This window comes from Dreissena polymorpha, chromosome 8, assembly GCF_020536995.1.
Source record: "Dreissena polymorpha isolate Duluth1 chromosome 8, UMN_Dpol_1.0, whole genome shotgun sequence".
Lineage (NCBI taxonomy): Eukaryota > Metazoa > Mollusca > Bivalvia > Myida > Dreissenidae > Dreissena > Dreissena polymorpha.
The window spans coordinates 54,008,827-54,021,175 of NC_068362.1; the positions used below are offsets into that span (position 1 = coordinate 54,008,827).

Genomic DNA, 12,349 nt, shown 5'->3' on the forward strand with positions numbered 1-12,349 from the left:
ACTATTTCATGCAGTTAACGTGTATTTACAATAATAGCAAAACATTATGAAGTAATTTATGTTTTTATGTCGTTATCTGATTACATATCAAACAATAATACATACCTTACTATATATAGTAACACATTTGTACAGTTTTACATGCCATGCCATTATTTATAATCGGCCATCAGAATGTGTGCGCTTGACGTTCAACTGGAAAAAATGGCGTTCACATTCAGTCTTAGCCACAAATCAACGAAACAATCAATCATAATTATATTATTTAATGACAGGCAGCACGCAATTTGGATAATACAAATATCGATTGAAACTGAAACTCTGCTTCAAATTAAATTGATGCCTCTATTTGAGCTTTAACAGGATTCCCCAAACAGCAAAATTTAAAAAGTAAAAGACACACTTACCTCTATGACAACTTTAATCCGATGCTTAAAATAATAACATAACAACGATGTGCAATCCGTTTTCTGTTATTCTATAAGTTTATCTATATTTAATTTGAATCACACTTTTTTAAACGATTCTAGCGAATGCTAACCACTGTCACCAAAAACACGATTTACAAAATCGAATGACTTGTCAGGGCGATTACTAAATAATTTTATTTCTATCAAAGCTTGCAATTATGCATGACAAACACACAATCTGAAATACGTTTTGGATTCGTCCAATGCTTAAAAAATATTAAACTTTTAAATAAAAACTCTTCACGTCCGAGCTGTTGTCCCAAAAATCCAGAGAGTCTAGATAAAACTGGTGATTTATTCACAGAAATTACGTCAAATGATATACGTCATAAATTGAGTAAACAATTGAATGACAATACAAGTACGGAAAGCTGGTTCTGTAATAAATTTTATTGAAGGAAAAAAAGTATAATATGTAATATAAACGATAACACACGACAGAGCTGGGCCGGACGTCTATAATCGGCCCTAGCCGCATTATGGCCATCGGGCCAAAGGCCCTCGGGTCGTTATGTCGACAGCGGGCCGATTATAGACGTCCAGCACAGCTCTGCCGTGTATTATTGTCTAAATAACACCTACAACACACGCAAACATGTCCCAAGAACATCTTCTTTACAGTTAACAATGATTACTCAAGCCCTACAATTGTGCATTACAGGAAATACGCAGATGCAGTAAACATATATAAAACATTAATTAGTATTCTTCATTCTTAGCACACACTCCCTCACAAGTGTGTTGCTCAATACATGAGCAACGGTATAGAACAAAACGGTCTTAATGCGTGTGCGTTAAGTGTTGCACTAGATTATCATGTGCAGTCCGTTCAGGCAAATCAGGGTTGACACGTTTTGTCTAAACTTGATTTTCGCTAAGAAGAGACTTCATCCTGTGGACTGCACAGGCTAAACTTTAAGCACATGCATAAAATCATTTTCCCAGAGCGATGCCATTGTTCATTAAATGTCATGAACAGATTAAATCAATACGGAACTGCTGAATATGCTGTTATTCATTTCGCTAGTAGAATACTTACGTTAAGGTAAATTCAGACATTTGACATCATTCGTGTATCCTCAAGTTAATTATAACATTAAAATAAAATGAGCATTTAAAATAACTACGTGGTTTGAGTTTCAATGTTTGACCTAAAATCAAAACTTGTTTATCTTATGTTTTAGTGTATATTCTCGAATTAAGTCCGTTCAAGGGAATATATTTCTGATAGGACACATGTTTCCTTCGTTTTACCGTAATATGACAATATCACACACTTCTGTTTCCTATCAGACTGCCCTCTCGGACGTTACAGCGTTAACTGTTCCAAACAATGTCATTGCCGTGTGGGCTCATGTGACAGTGTAACAGGTGCATGTTGGAATGGGAACTGTGAAGACGGATGGAATGGAATGGCATGCAATGAAAGTAAGTTCTCAATTGATATGAAAGAAATACACACTCAAACGTCAAACAAATACATAATATGTGTAAATACGGAATAATCTGCAAATTACACTCACAAAAATATAATTATTTTGACAATTAGTTTTATATTTATTTCCAAAGTTATGTAATGAATGCATTATTCAATGTACCCTGAATTAATTAGTGTTTTTGCTGTATATGATGATTGTGTTTATGGAATTCACATACAGATACAGTGCACATAAGATTGTTCTTTAGATTTCCCCCAAAGACACCAAGTACTGGTTTTAGGCCCAGGATACGGACTCGAGAGCGTTTCAATAAGCCAGAGGCTTTCGATGCAATCGAGCTTAAATAAATTAGTTTAAACTAGACTCCCAAAATTACGCAACTACAAAAACTGTATACATTGTGGTGTGTTCTGAAAAATCTGTTTCTTATCTTTTTAGTAATAAATCATGTTCAATTTAGTTTTGTTTTATGCAATGAAACCAGTATAATATCGAAATACAATAAAACGCTATTGCACAGTAAAACCGGGTGTTAAACTTTACGTCACAAATAGTTAGTCTTTATTGCATGTATCGCATTTGACGACCCTAAATCGGTCGGTTAGATCATGAAGGACATATTGATATCAGGTACAATATGTAATAGTATGTCTGTGTTTGTTCTAAAACGAAATACATTCCACAGATGATACCATACTTCTCGAAACACACCATTGGCCGTAATAAAAATGAAATCAGAACGTATACACATTAATCCTTACGTTTTTTCAACACTTTACGCATGCCATCCAGGCACATTTGATGCTAACTGTTCATCCATATGCCACTGCCTAAACAACATAACTTGTAGCCATTTTAACGGATCTTGTCCAAATAACCAATGCGCTGCAGGATGGAAGCATGACAACTGTAGCGTAGGTACGTCTCAGCATTTTATGGAGTCGCATTTTTGGGAAACTGGGCTCAATGCATGTGCGTAAGGTGTCGTCACAGATCAGCCTGCGTTGTCCGCACAGGCTAATCCGGTACGATACTTTCCGATGTTATGGAAATGTTCGTTTTAAACGAAGTTTTTTCTAAGTGGAAATCCAGTTAAGGTGGAAAGCGTCCATGAATAGCCCGTGCAGACTACACAGGCTAATCTAGGACGACACTTTATTTATTGCAATACTACGATATATACTACTTTAAGCTACTAACATTACCTCTTCTACTACAATTAGCAACAATATGTTCATCATCGCATTTTTTGCTGCACTTGATCAAAATCGTTTGAAACTGTGGTATTGAGTATTCTGTGGTAAAAGCCATGCGATAGAAATAATTCCAAAAATGTCTGAATAACTCTAATTGCACTTCTTTAGAATATACGTCATCATCGCATGTTTTTGATCCTTTTTTACAACATGCATTAGTATTTTTTTTTATGTTATTGTCAGACCACTCACGGTTCTGATCCAGTCGCAGCCATTTTGTCGCGTTGCCACCCCCGGAAACTAGATATGATGTGAAAAGTTGGACATGCTTGGAAAATTTTCCGATACATTTTGCTGAATTTCGGTAGGGTAAGTAAATCCAGTACTATAATTGTTTGAATGCATTTTTGAATTAAAATATATTTTGGTATATGCAACGGAGGTATTATCATGTATGTTAGAAACATCCTGGTTATTATTATTCAGGATTTATTTAAATATGGCTATTTGAAGTCGCCGATGCAGGGATTTGTCCCCTATTTTGCACTTTATTTACAAATTTCTTTAAAGGTATGCCAGTGAAAAAGGTTTTGCACCGAAAATGATATCAACCAATGTCCCCGAGTAACTATCCGCCAAGGTTTCTTAAAAGAACTCGTATTGGCGTAGAAATTCGACTGTACATTTAACATGTTGATGAAAATATGATATGACCCGGTGCAGTGCCAAAGATGTCAAGATATGACAGGAGTGCAGTTTATTTATAAACTTAAAAGCTCACTATTACAGCTGATTTATGCCCACTCTGATGCATTTTAAATCATTTTCATTGAACTTTGAGGTTTCATAATTATATCCGTTCTGAAGCTTAGTTAATTGCCAGATTATTTGTATTTTTTGTTGTTTTTTTATTGTTTGAAAATCATTGTTAATGTAAAGCAATTGATTCATACAGGTAAAACTATATGTCAGTTAGGCAATCTGAACCATAATATTAATCTTTCTTGCCTATAGTTCAATTATGGGTAGACTTTCATAAATCTGAACTAAATTTTGATCAATGATACATGACTTAAAGTTGACAGCTTTGCAAACATCTCCGACAATTCACGTGTGTCAATGTCTGTTTATTTTCGTTCTTTTTGGTAATGATATATGCAAAATGTAAACATAAATTTTCAAAACCCAATCCAAACCTCCTTATGTGTTTTTGCATAGATACCACGCAGTTCTCATCTGCTGAAGCCCCAAGCCCTGAAGGAATATATTCAGCCAGATTTCGGCAAATTATATTATTTAAAACTAGGGCGTACTTTCCATTTTAGCGTAAAACGCATATTGAGAGAAATCGTCAAGATTGCATTTAAATAATATAGCTCTGGTCTTTTATCACTATACTCATTAAATGATGTCATAATATGTGTTTTACTTTACAAGTCATCTAAAGTTTCACGTCATGGATAAATGGTATTTATCGTATTGAATATTAAGTACAGATAGAGTTTGTTTGCAAGTCGCGTAACCCACTAAAGGTAGATTATTTAATAACGGCTCGCGCTCACATGTCGTGAATCTCTCTCACGCATAAATCAGCTGTAATAGTGAGCTTTTAAGTTTTAAAATAAACTGCACTCCTGTCATAGCTTGACATCGTTGGCACTGCATCAGGTCATATCATGTTTTCATCAACATGTTGAATGTAAAGTCGAATTTCTCCACCAAACCACCACTACAAATTCTTTTAAGAAACCCTGACGGATATGTTACTCGGGGACATTGGTTGATATCATTTTTCACTGGCATACCTTAAAAGAAGTTTGTAAATAAAGTGCTAAATAGGGGACAAATCCCTGCATCGTCGACTTTAAATAGCCATTTTTCAAACATACATTATAATACCTCCTTTGCATATACCAAAATATAGTTTAATTAAAAAAATAGCCTTAAACAATTAAAGAACTGGATTTACTTACCCTACCGAAATTCAGCAAATTTTATCGGAAACTTTTCCAAGGACGATTTCAAGATAATAAGAAACTTGTAAGAAACACTTAATATACTGAATTCACATAGATAGTATAACAATATAATAGTTTCAAGACCTAACAAATTAAGTGATCTGCTTCATAAACATATTTAAATATTTGATCATTCGTTAAAACATATACTATTGTGGTGAATAAGTGTTGGACAGTTTCGCGCGAGTTTCATTGTAATATCAGGACTTGTTTTCTGAGAGTTATTATGTTATTTATTAATTGAAGAAAATTGCACTGTTAATGTTGTTACATTATACCCATTACGAGATTACGTTAAAGAAAAAAGCTACGTGAAGCTTTACATGACTTGTTTGAGCATTGTACAACCCTGACAAGAAGACAGAGAAGCCGGCGCGCAACACTATTGCTTATTCTTGAACTATAATAAAGTCCACGCTTGTACTGAGTGTGTGTGTCCAGTTTGTAGTCGTGTTGGTATGCTATCGCAAACAGCTTTACATTATAGTGGTGCTGTTACCAAATATAATTTCCTTGTTATCAATAATTGATTTCAATAATATACTTATAATCAAATCATATGCTTGAAATTGTTTTAAACATGTGAATCATATCATATATATGAGCTAGGCTTAACGCCTGGGCATAAAGGTTCGTCTCACACTGGCGAATCAGGGACTACAGTTTTCGCTTTTACGGAAATATGTCCTTAACAGGAATTATCTTCTGAACGGAAAAAGTCTAGGTGGCAAATGTCGCCACTGATTATACTTTGCGGACTGCACAGGCTAATTCGGAACGACACTTGCCGCACATTGATTTAGCCCAGTTTTCCCAGAACGAGGCTCATACATACATATAAATATGTTATTAAAGGCATGTAACAGGATAAATATGAATATATCATTAAAGCCTGTCAATCGGGATCATACGGACAAAACTGCTCCATGGACTGTCACTGTGACAAGTGTCATCACATCGATGGATCCTGCGCAATGTCTTCTCAATGTCACGATGGGTACAGAATGGATAACGGTTTCTGCAAACGTAAAGATTCGTTGTTTTCATTTTTCACTTTCCTTGTTCCATGCTTATTCACATATACCAAATTATGCACGTACACACAAGACACTACTACTACTACTACTACTACTACTACTACTACTACTACTACTACTACTACTACTACTACTACTACTACTACTACTACTACTTCTACTACTACTACTACTACTACTACTACTACTACTACTACTACTACTACTACTACTACTACTACTACTACTACTACAAATACTACTACTAATACTACTACTTCTACTACTACAACTACTACTACTACTACTACTACTACTACTACTACTACTACTACTACTACTACTACTACTACTACTACTACAAATACTACTACTAATACTACTACTTCTACTACTACATCTACTACTACTACTACTACTACTTCTAGTTCTACTACTACTACCATTACTACTATTACTACTACTACTATTAATACTACTCTACTACTACCGTTTCCAAGTGTAAATCGAGTCGTGCTAAAGGTTTGTAATCGCATTTCGCTTATATTATAAAATGAAATGACTTTATCAGCTGACATGCTTTATAAAGTCGTAGAATCAATAACGTTTTATATTTAATGTCTTAGCCAAAGAAGATACTAAGCAATCGTTGACAATTATGTGGATTGTAACGACGTTGGGGCTATGTCTGCTGGTAGTTGGCGTCACCATTGCTAGCCTGTGTATCCGAAGGAAGAAAAGTACGAAATATCATTTTTAATATATACTGTATAATAGGTTCTAGAATCTTGTCAACAAGAAGGTATTTAGCTGATATTTGTATTTATTTCATTTCATCGTGAATCCAAAAAGTTTTGATTCTGTTGCTCTCGGATATTGTAACCGATTAGTTATTAATGTGTAACTAAATCATTTTTTTAACTTTTGTATTGTTTTAATTTTAATTGCGATCCTATGATATTTATGTTAATGTACGCACGTATGTTTTGTTTATGCTGACCAAATGCGAGGCCAAATCTATAATCTATGTTTTATGTTAAATGTTTGCATCGTATGTTGTGACCTGTATTGCACAGGCGATCGGGGAAAATACGATTAATGTATGTTAACAAGAAATTTTCTCCGAAGTTTATTTTTCAATTCTATGCGATGTGTACGCTTGGTGTAAAAACAAATATGCCCATTTGACAAACTATTTTATTTTCTTAGCAGAATTTTCATGAAAATCAATGTTATGAAGTAATCATTATGTTTTATTCAACTTAGTAGAGGCAAAAAAGAAAGCTCTGAAAACCGCTCAACAGTAAGTGAATACATTTTTTAAAAGATTACGTTTTGTTCAAATGTTGAGATTTAAATATTATAACTAAAGTGTGAATATAAAATGACAAACATGTACTTAAATCACCGTTATCGACAAAAGTATATAGTATACAAAATATTGATAACTATGTTATTTCATGTTTAGGATCGAACTTCAACCATCGAATAGAGCTCAAGGTTAGTGCTTGATATCATTCCATTACCACGTTATATTTAGTAACCCATACGTCATTTCTTAATAAATATATGCTTCATATTATTTGTCTCTTGGTGTGCACGGAGGCATACGCAATGCGTGAAAAACGTATACATAATGTTATTCACAATATTATAAAAAATAGGTATTAGCAAACATACGGGGTGTTGATAATCTCTAAATGCATTCAATGACAGTTGTGATAAATGCTATTTGTAAAATTTGTTACATCAACCTCGCTCATTATGAAGTCTTGCCCGACGACACTCATGACGATAACATCGTGCATTATGAGGTCGTCCCTGACGCCATTACAAAGCACGAGGCGACACCAATGTACGAGTCTCTCCAGGTTAGTAGTAGCTTTTCATAGGTTAATGCATATGTAAAAATATACCTTATACATAAAATTTCATTCGTTTTATCGTACAGCGTTTGATCTAGATGAGTAATTATTAAGAATAACTTAAGATAAGATCTTACGAGAGTTGTAAATGCGAGAAAAGGTCTTCCTGATCTTGTTTGGATTGCCAACCGTATTATGTTAACTTGTCTAAGAGCAATTCAACATAGCATGCCCATTAAACGGAAGCCTACTAAGTGAGTTAAATTAATGATAACACTACAGCTGATGCAATAGACAACATTTTGAACGATGATCACTTTTAAACATACCCACGTTCAAGTGCATACGTAATTGCATTTTCACGGGTAAGTGCGAGATCTAAATTTCTTAAAACCGTTTTATCCCAAATTGTCCGGTCAAAGAATGTGCAACAAATTGTATTCATTTTAGGCCCCGTGTTTTGCCTTTCTTACTGCAATTGGAAGCTTCAAATTAGTAAAAGACTTGCTTAAGGTCGAAATGTTTTCTTTTCTAGTGACACCTAATGAGTTGCCTTATTTCTAGATTGTATTCAAATTAATCCACAGATGGCAGATATGCATCTGTACTCTGGTTTGCGGGAAGCCATGCCCATGTCACCAGCACCGTTTGATGTATTGGGCCTAATTGCCGAGAGCAAAACTCCAGTTAGAAGGCATTTTGCACTGGCAGAAGAACTGGACAATGCCACCTCATTCGAGTCAAAGTACACGACGGCCGAAGAGGAGGAAAATGACAACGCAGCAGAGACCAATTACGCAGACTTCGAACGGTTAGAGAATGACAGTGAAGAAGGAAACAACTATGAAGCCGTAAACAAAGAGTACCAGTTTGTCAAGTAGGGTACATAAACATGTATTGCTTCCGAAAAGGCATATTTGTACATAGCTTGAACTTAATATGCGTCAATTTTAAAGTCCTCAATTCAAATTAACTTTTAAGGTTTACAGGTATAAATATTTGACCCCGTAATCAGGGGTGCTTTATCAAAATACACGCCCGAGAATGAAATCCCTTGGTTTCAGCATATTCGGTATACAGCCGTCACGCTCATTATTAGGACGTAATTTTGTTTATTAATATGACGTCTATTTGTGTTGATTGTGCTCTTTCGTTGATTTGTTTTTTGTTAACAATAATTGCTGGTGGTGGTGGTGCTGCTATTTATTGTTATGTTTTTAATTAAAATCCGAATATTGTGAGAGTATTATACGATCAATAAAATACCAGGTGTAAACGTCGAATACCAATACGTTTATTTGTTCGGCATAAATATATGTGCCTACAACAAAGATTCATGGTTTATGTTTTCAATGCTTCGCTAAATGAACTGTTATCAGCCCATTTCTTTAATGAGTTTATGAACTTTGTTACAAGCAGTGATGGCTGGTTTTTTTTTTTTGCCATGCTTTTCAGCAAAAGAACAAACCATACTCTTACCAAAACTTTTAATAAACACTTACGGTTATTAATAAAGGAAGTTATCATATTTGATGATGATGTTTGGTCATTTTGATTAATGATTATCATACTTATCGCCAATCATGCACTGTAAACCCTTTGAAAACAAAAACAGTTATCATAATACATATTTTAGAAGAAAAAATACGTTTTTTTGATATTCGTATTTCAAAGGTAAAAATTATGTGTTTGACATGTTTGAGGTTTGTCAAACGCAGCCATTTCAAATTGCAATGGTTTGTTTAATTTTTGTATTGTTTACATAAATTAATAAAACATACTAATTTTTAGGAAACAATTGAATTTCTCTGTAAAGTTATGGAATATAGTACTACAAAATAAACTTCGTTCCACGTTTCTGAGATAAAAATGGCATTTTGAACGGTTGAGTTGTGCAATTTAAGTATGTTGCCATGTTAACTTCTTTGTTTCAAGAATTTTTGTTGACAGTAATGTTATGTCTATAAGTATAATAAAGCTATGATAGTGTATACTATTATATATAAAAATATATTTGAATGATTTGACGTTTACTTATTTGCGTTCTGGTACTAAATATCAATTTTAATACACCTGATATGATTGCTTATAAAACTACGAGATGACTGTTTTATATGGACGAGAAGGTTTTATATTGTACCAAGGAATCGAAAATAAAAATAAAGTGTAAATAATCAAGGACAATAGCACTGTATAATGTACCCAATATGCAAAGCTTTTGTATTTTGTATGTTCCCTAAGGGAGGAATATAGTTTCCGCACTGTCCTTCATTTCGTCAGACAGAGTCGGTACGTTTTGGTTTTCCCTTTATATCTCAATAAGATTTCATCCGATCACACTTTGTGCTTTGGAGTTATGACCCTTGGAGTTCTCAATCTAGTGCTCTTGTTGAAGATACAATTTACACAGAGGATATCTCGACAACTTAAAGAGGTATCTTTTTGGAACTTTATTTATAAGCATTTTTTATTAAGATGACGTGCTGTTCACCATGAATCGTGCTTTTCTATTCTGAGAGTAATTGTCCGTTGGTAACTCATGCTCCCCTGGTTTAGTGTCATTTCCATTTGGGTTTTTTTCCATTAAATTTTGTCCGGAACATAACTGAAAGTGTCACGTCGTGTAATATAAAGTGACGATGACGTAATGACACAATACGGGGGTATTGTGTAATTCAAATCTTGTTTCTAGTTTATTCATTTGTTTTGCCGCATATGTATTCATAATTTAACAATCGATGTTTTTTTCAACCATTAGCCTTTTAAGATCACTGTCATTTTAACCATGTTAATGGTAGCCATCTTTTGTAATTCGTTTATTATTCTGTTCTAATCTACTCGTTTTTTGACAGCATTTTGTTCTGATACAAAACTATAAAGTACAAATATCATAAATACAGGATCTTGAGAAATTCAGGAATTTTGCCAAAGCCAAAGCTCGCTTACACACGAATTTCCTGGACGAGTTTAATAAAATATGGTATGATATGGCAACGAGTATCACATGTGTTTTATCACATGCTTTTAAATGAGTAAATATTTACGCAAACATAATGATAAATCCCGAATGTTGTTTACATTTCGTGACGTCATTTGGCGTTGCAACGTCATTTCAGCAAAATGCGATTGGTCAATAAACAAAAACTAAGCCACTGAGAACGCTTTAAATGTATATTACACATATCTAAGATAAAAATATATGTAATGGTTATATTACATGGGTAACAGGGTATGACATGTGATAAAAAACAAATATAAGCACGAGTTAATGTCAAAGCCGGTTTCAAACTACAGCATTATTTGATGTTGAATGTTTCTTTTATAAATTGAAATGACATTGTAGTGAACTTACGAAGCATATATATTCGGGTGGTGTTATATGACAGTGAGCATAAAATGCGTAACATCTCAAGGAATGAGTAGCTAAATTGCTCAACTTGACATGTTACATGAAAATCCATCTTTTAAAAAGGAGAACATCCTATGTTTAAACGCCAATGTCCTTATTGCATGATTGTAATTAACTCCTTCTACAATTGTGTTTCTGAGACGAGCGGATGTAATTATTTGCGTCCTTCCTGTTTGTTTGGGTGTGTGTTTAATAGGCAATATGTATTGTCGTTAGAGTTTTGCGCTCATAGAGACAAATTTCTTGCTATCGGAGCGGTTATGCAATTTTAATTTATTTTTGTTTTGTATAGCAGTATTTTCTCTTTACATTTAAAAGTATAAGTATTTTAACAATAATAGTTACCGTTATTGTTCATTATCCGATTTAAACATGTTTCACCAAATAGTTGTTCAATATTACTTTTCAATCATTAATCTGTAATAGAAAATACTTTTTTGAATATCTCAATGCTAATGATAATATATTATTTGATGATATGTCATACTGCTGTAAAATAGCACACAAAGTTTTGAACTTATATAAATATATGGTATATTGTTTATATGTTGTATTGCATGTATGGAAATAAAAATATAGTGAACACAACTGGTTTGTGATTTTTGATACCTTGGGGGGGGGGGGGGTAATTTGTCTTAGCATTTTTTCTAATTCCGATTATCTGACTTTTGTCTAAATTCACCAATTGGCCTTCACAGTGCATCTGTTATATTTCTTATGTCCCATAATATATTCAATTTCATATTAATATTGTTTGTTTCTACGAATATAGTTTGTTATTGATTTAGTGTACATTTGGTCGATGATTTAAAAGATATGTACCATGTTATTAGTAGTTTTTTTTACAGTTTAACCTCTTCAATCGCTTATTTCTTAAATCATTTCAATCGCATATAACGGTATGGCTCTTTAATACGTCTGATCAACAAACGTTGA

At 33.7% G+C, this 12,349-nt stretch overlaps 1 protein-coding gene across 1 annotated transcript in view; it reads left to right on the forward strand.

Annotated features, from left to right (window-relative positions):
• LOC127842586 (multiple epidermal growth factor-like domains protein 10) overlaps nucleotides 1–11,934 on the forward strand; it is a 45,750-nt gene extending 33,816 nt beyond the window's left edge. Inside the window, exons 9-15 of the mRNA XM_052372155.1 lie at nucleotides 1,764–1,898; nucleotides 6,015–6,149; nucleotides 6,766–6,879; nucleotides 7,406–7,442; nucleotides 7,608–7,639; nucleotides 7,910–8,010; nucleotides 8,592–11,934. Of these exons, the coding sequence (XP_052228115.1) occupies nucleotides 1,764–1,898; nucleotides 6,015–6,149; nucleotides 6,766–6,879; nucleotides 7,406–7,442; nucleotides 7,608–7,639; nucleotides 7,910–8,010; nucleotides 8,592–8,885 (848 nt within the window). The 3' untranslated portion in view covers nucleotides 8,886–11,934. The remainder of the gene's footprint in view (nucleotides 1–1,763; nucleotides 1,899–6,014; nucleotides 6,150–6,765; nucleotides 6,880–7,405; nucleotides 7,443–7,607; nucleotides 7,640–7,909; nucleotides 8,011–8,591) is intronic.
• Nucleotides 11,935–12,349: the final 415 nt, after the last annotated feature.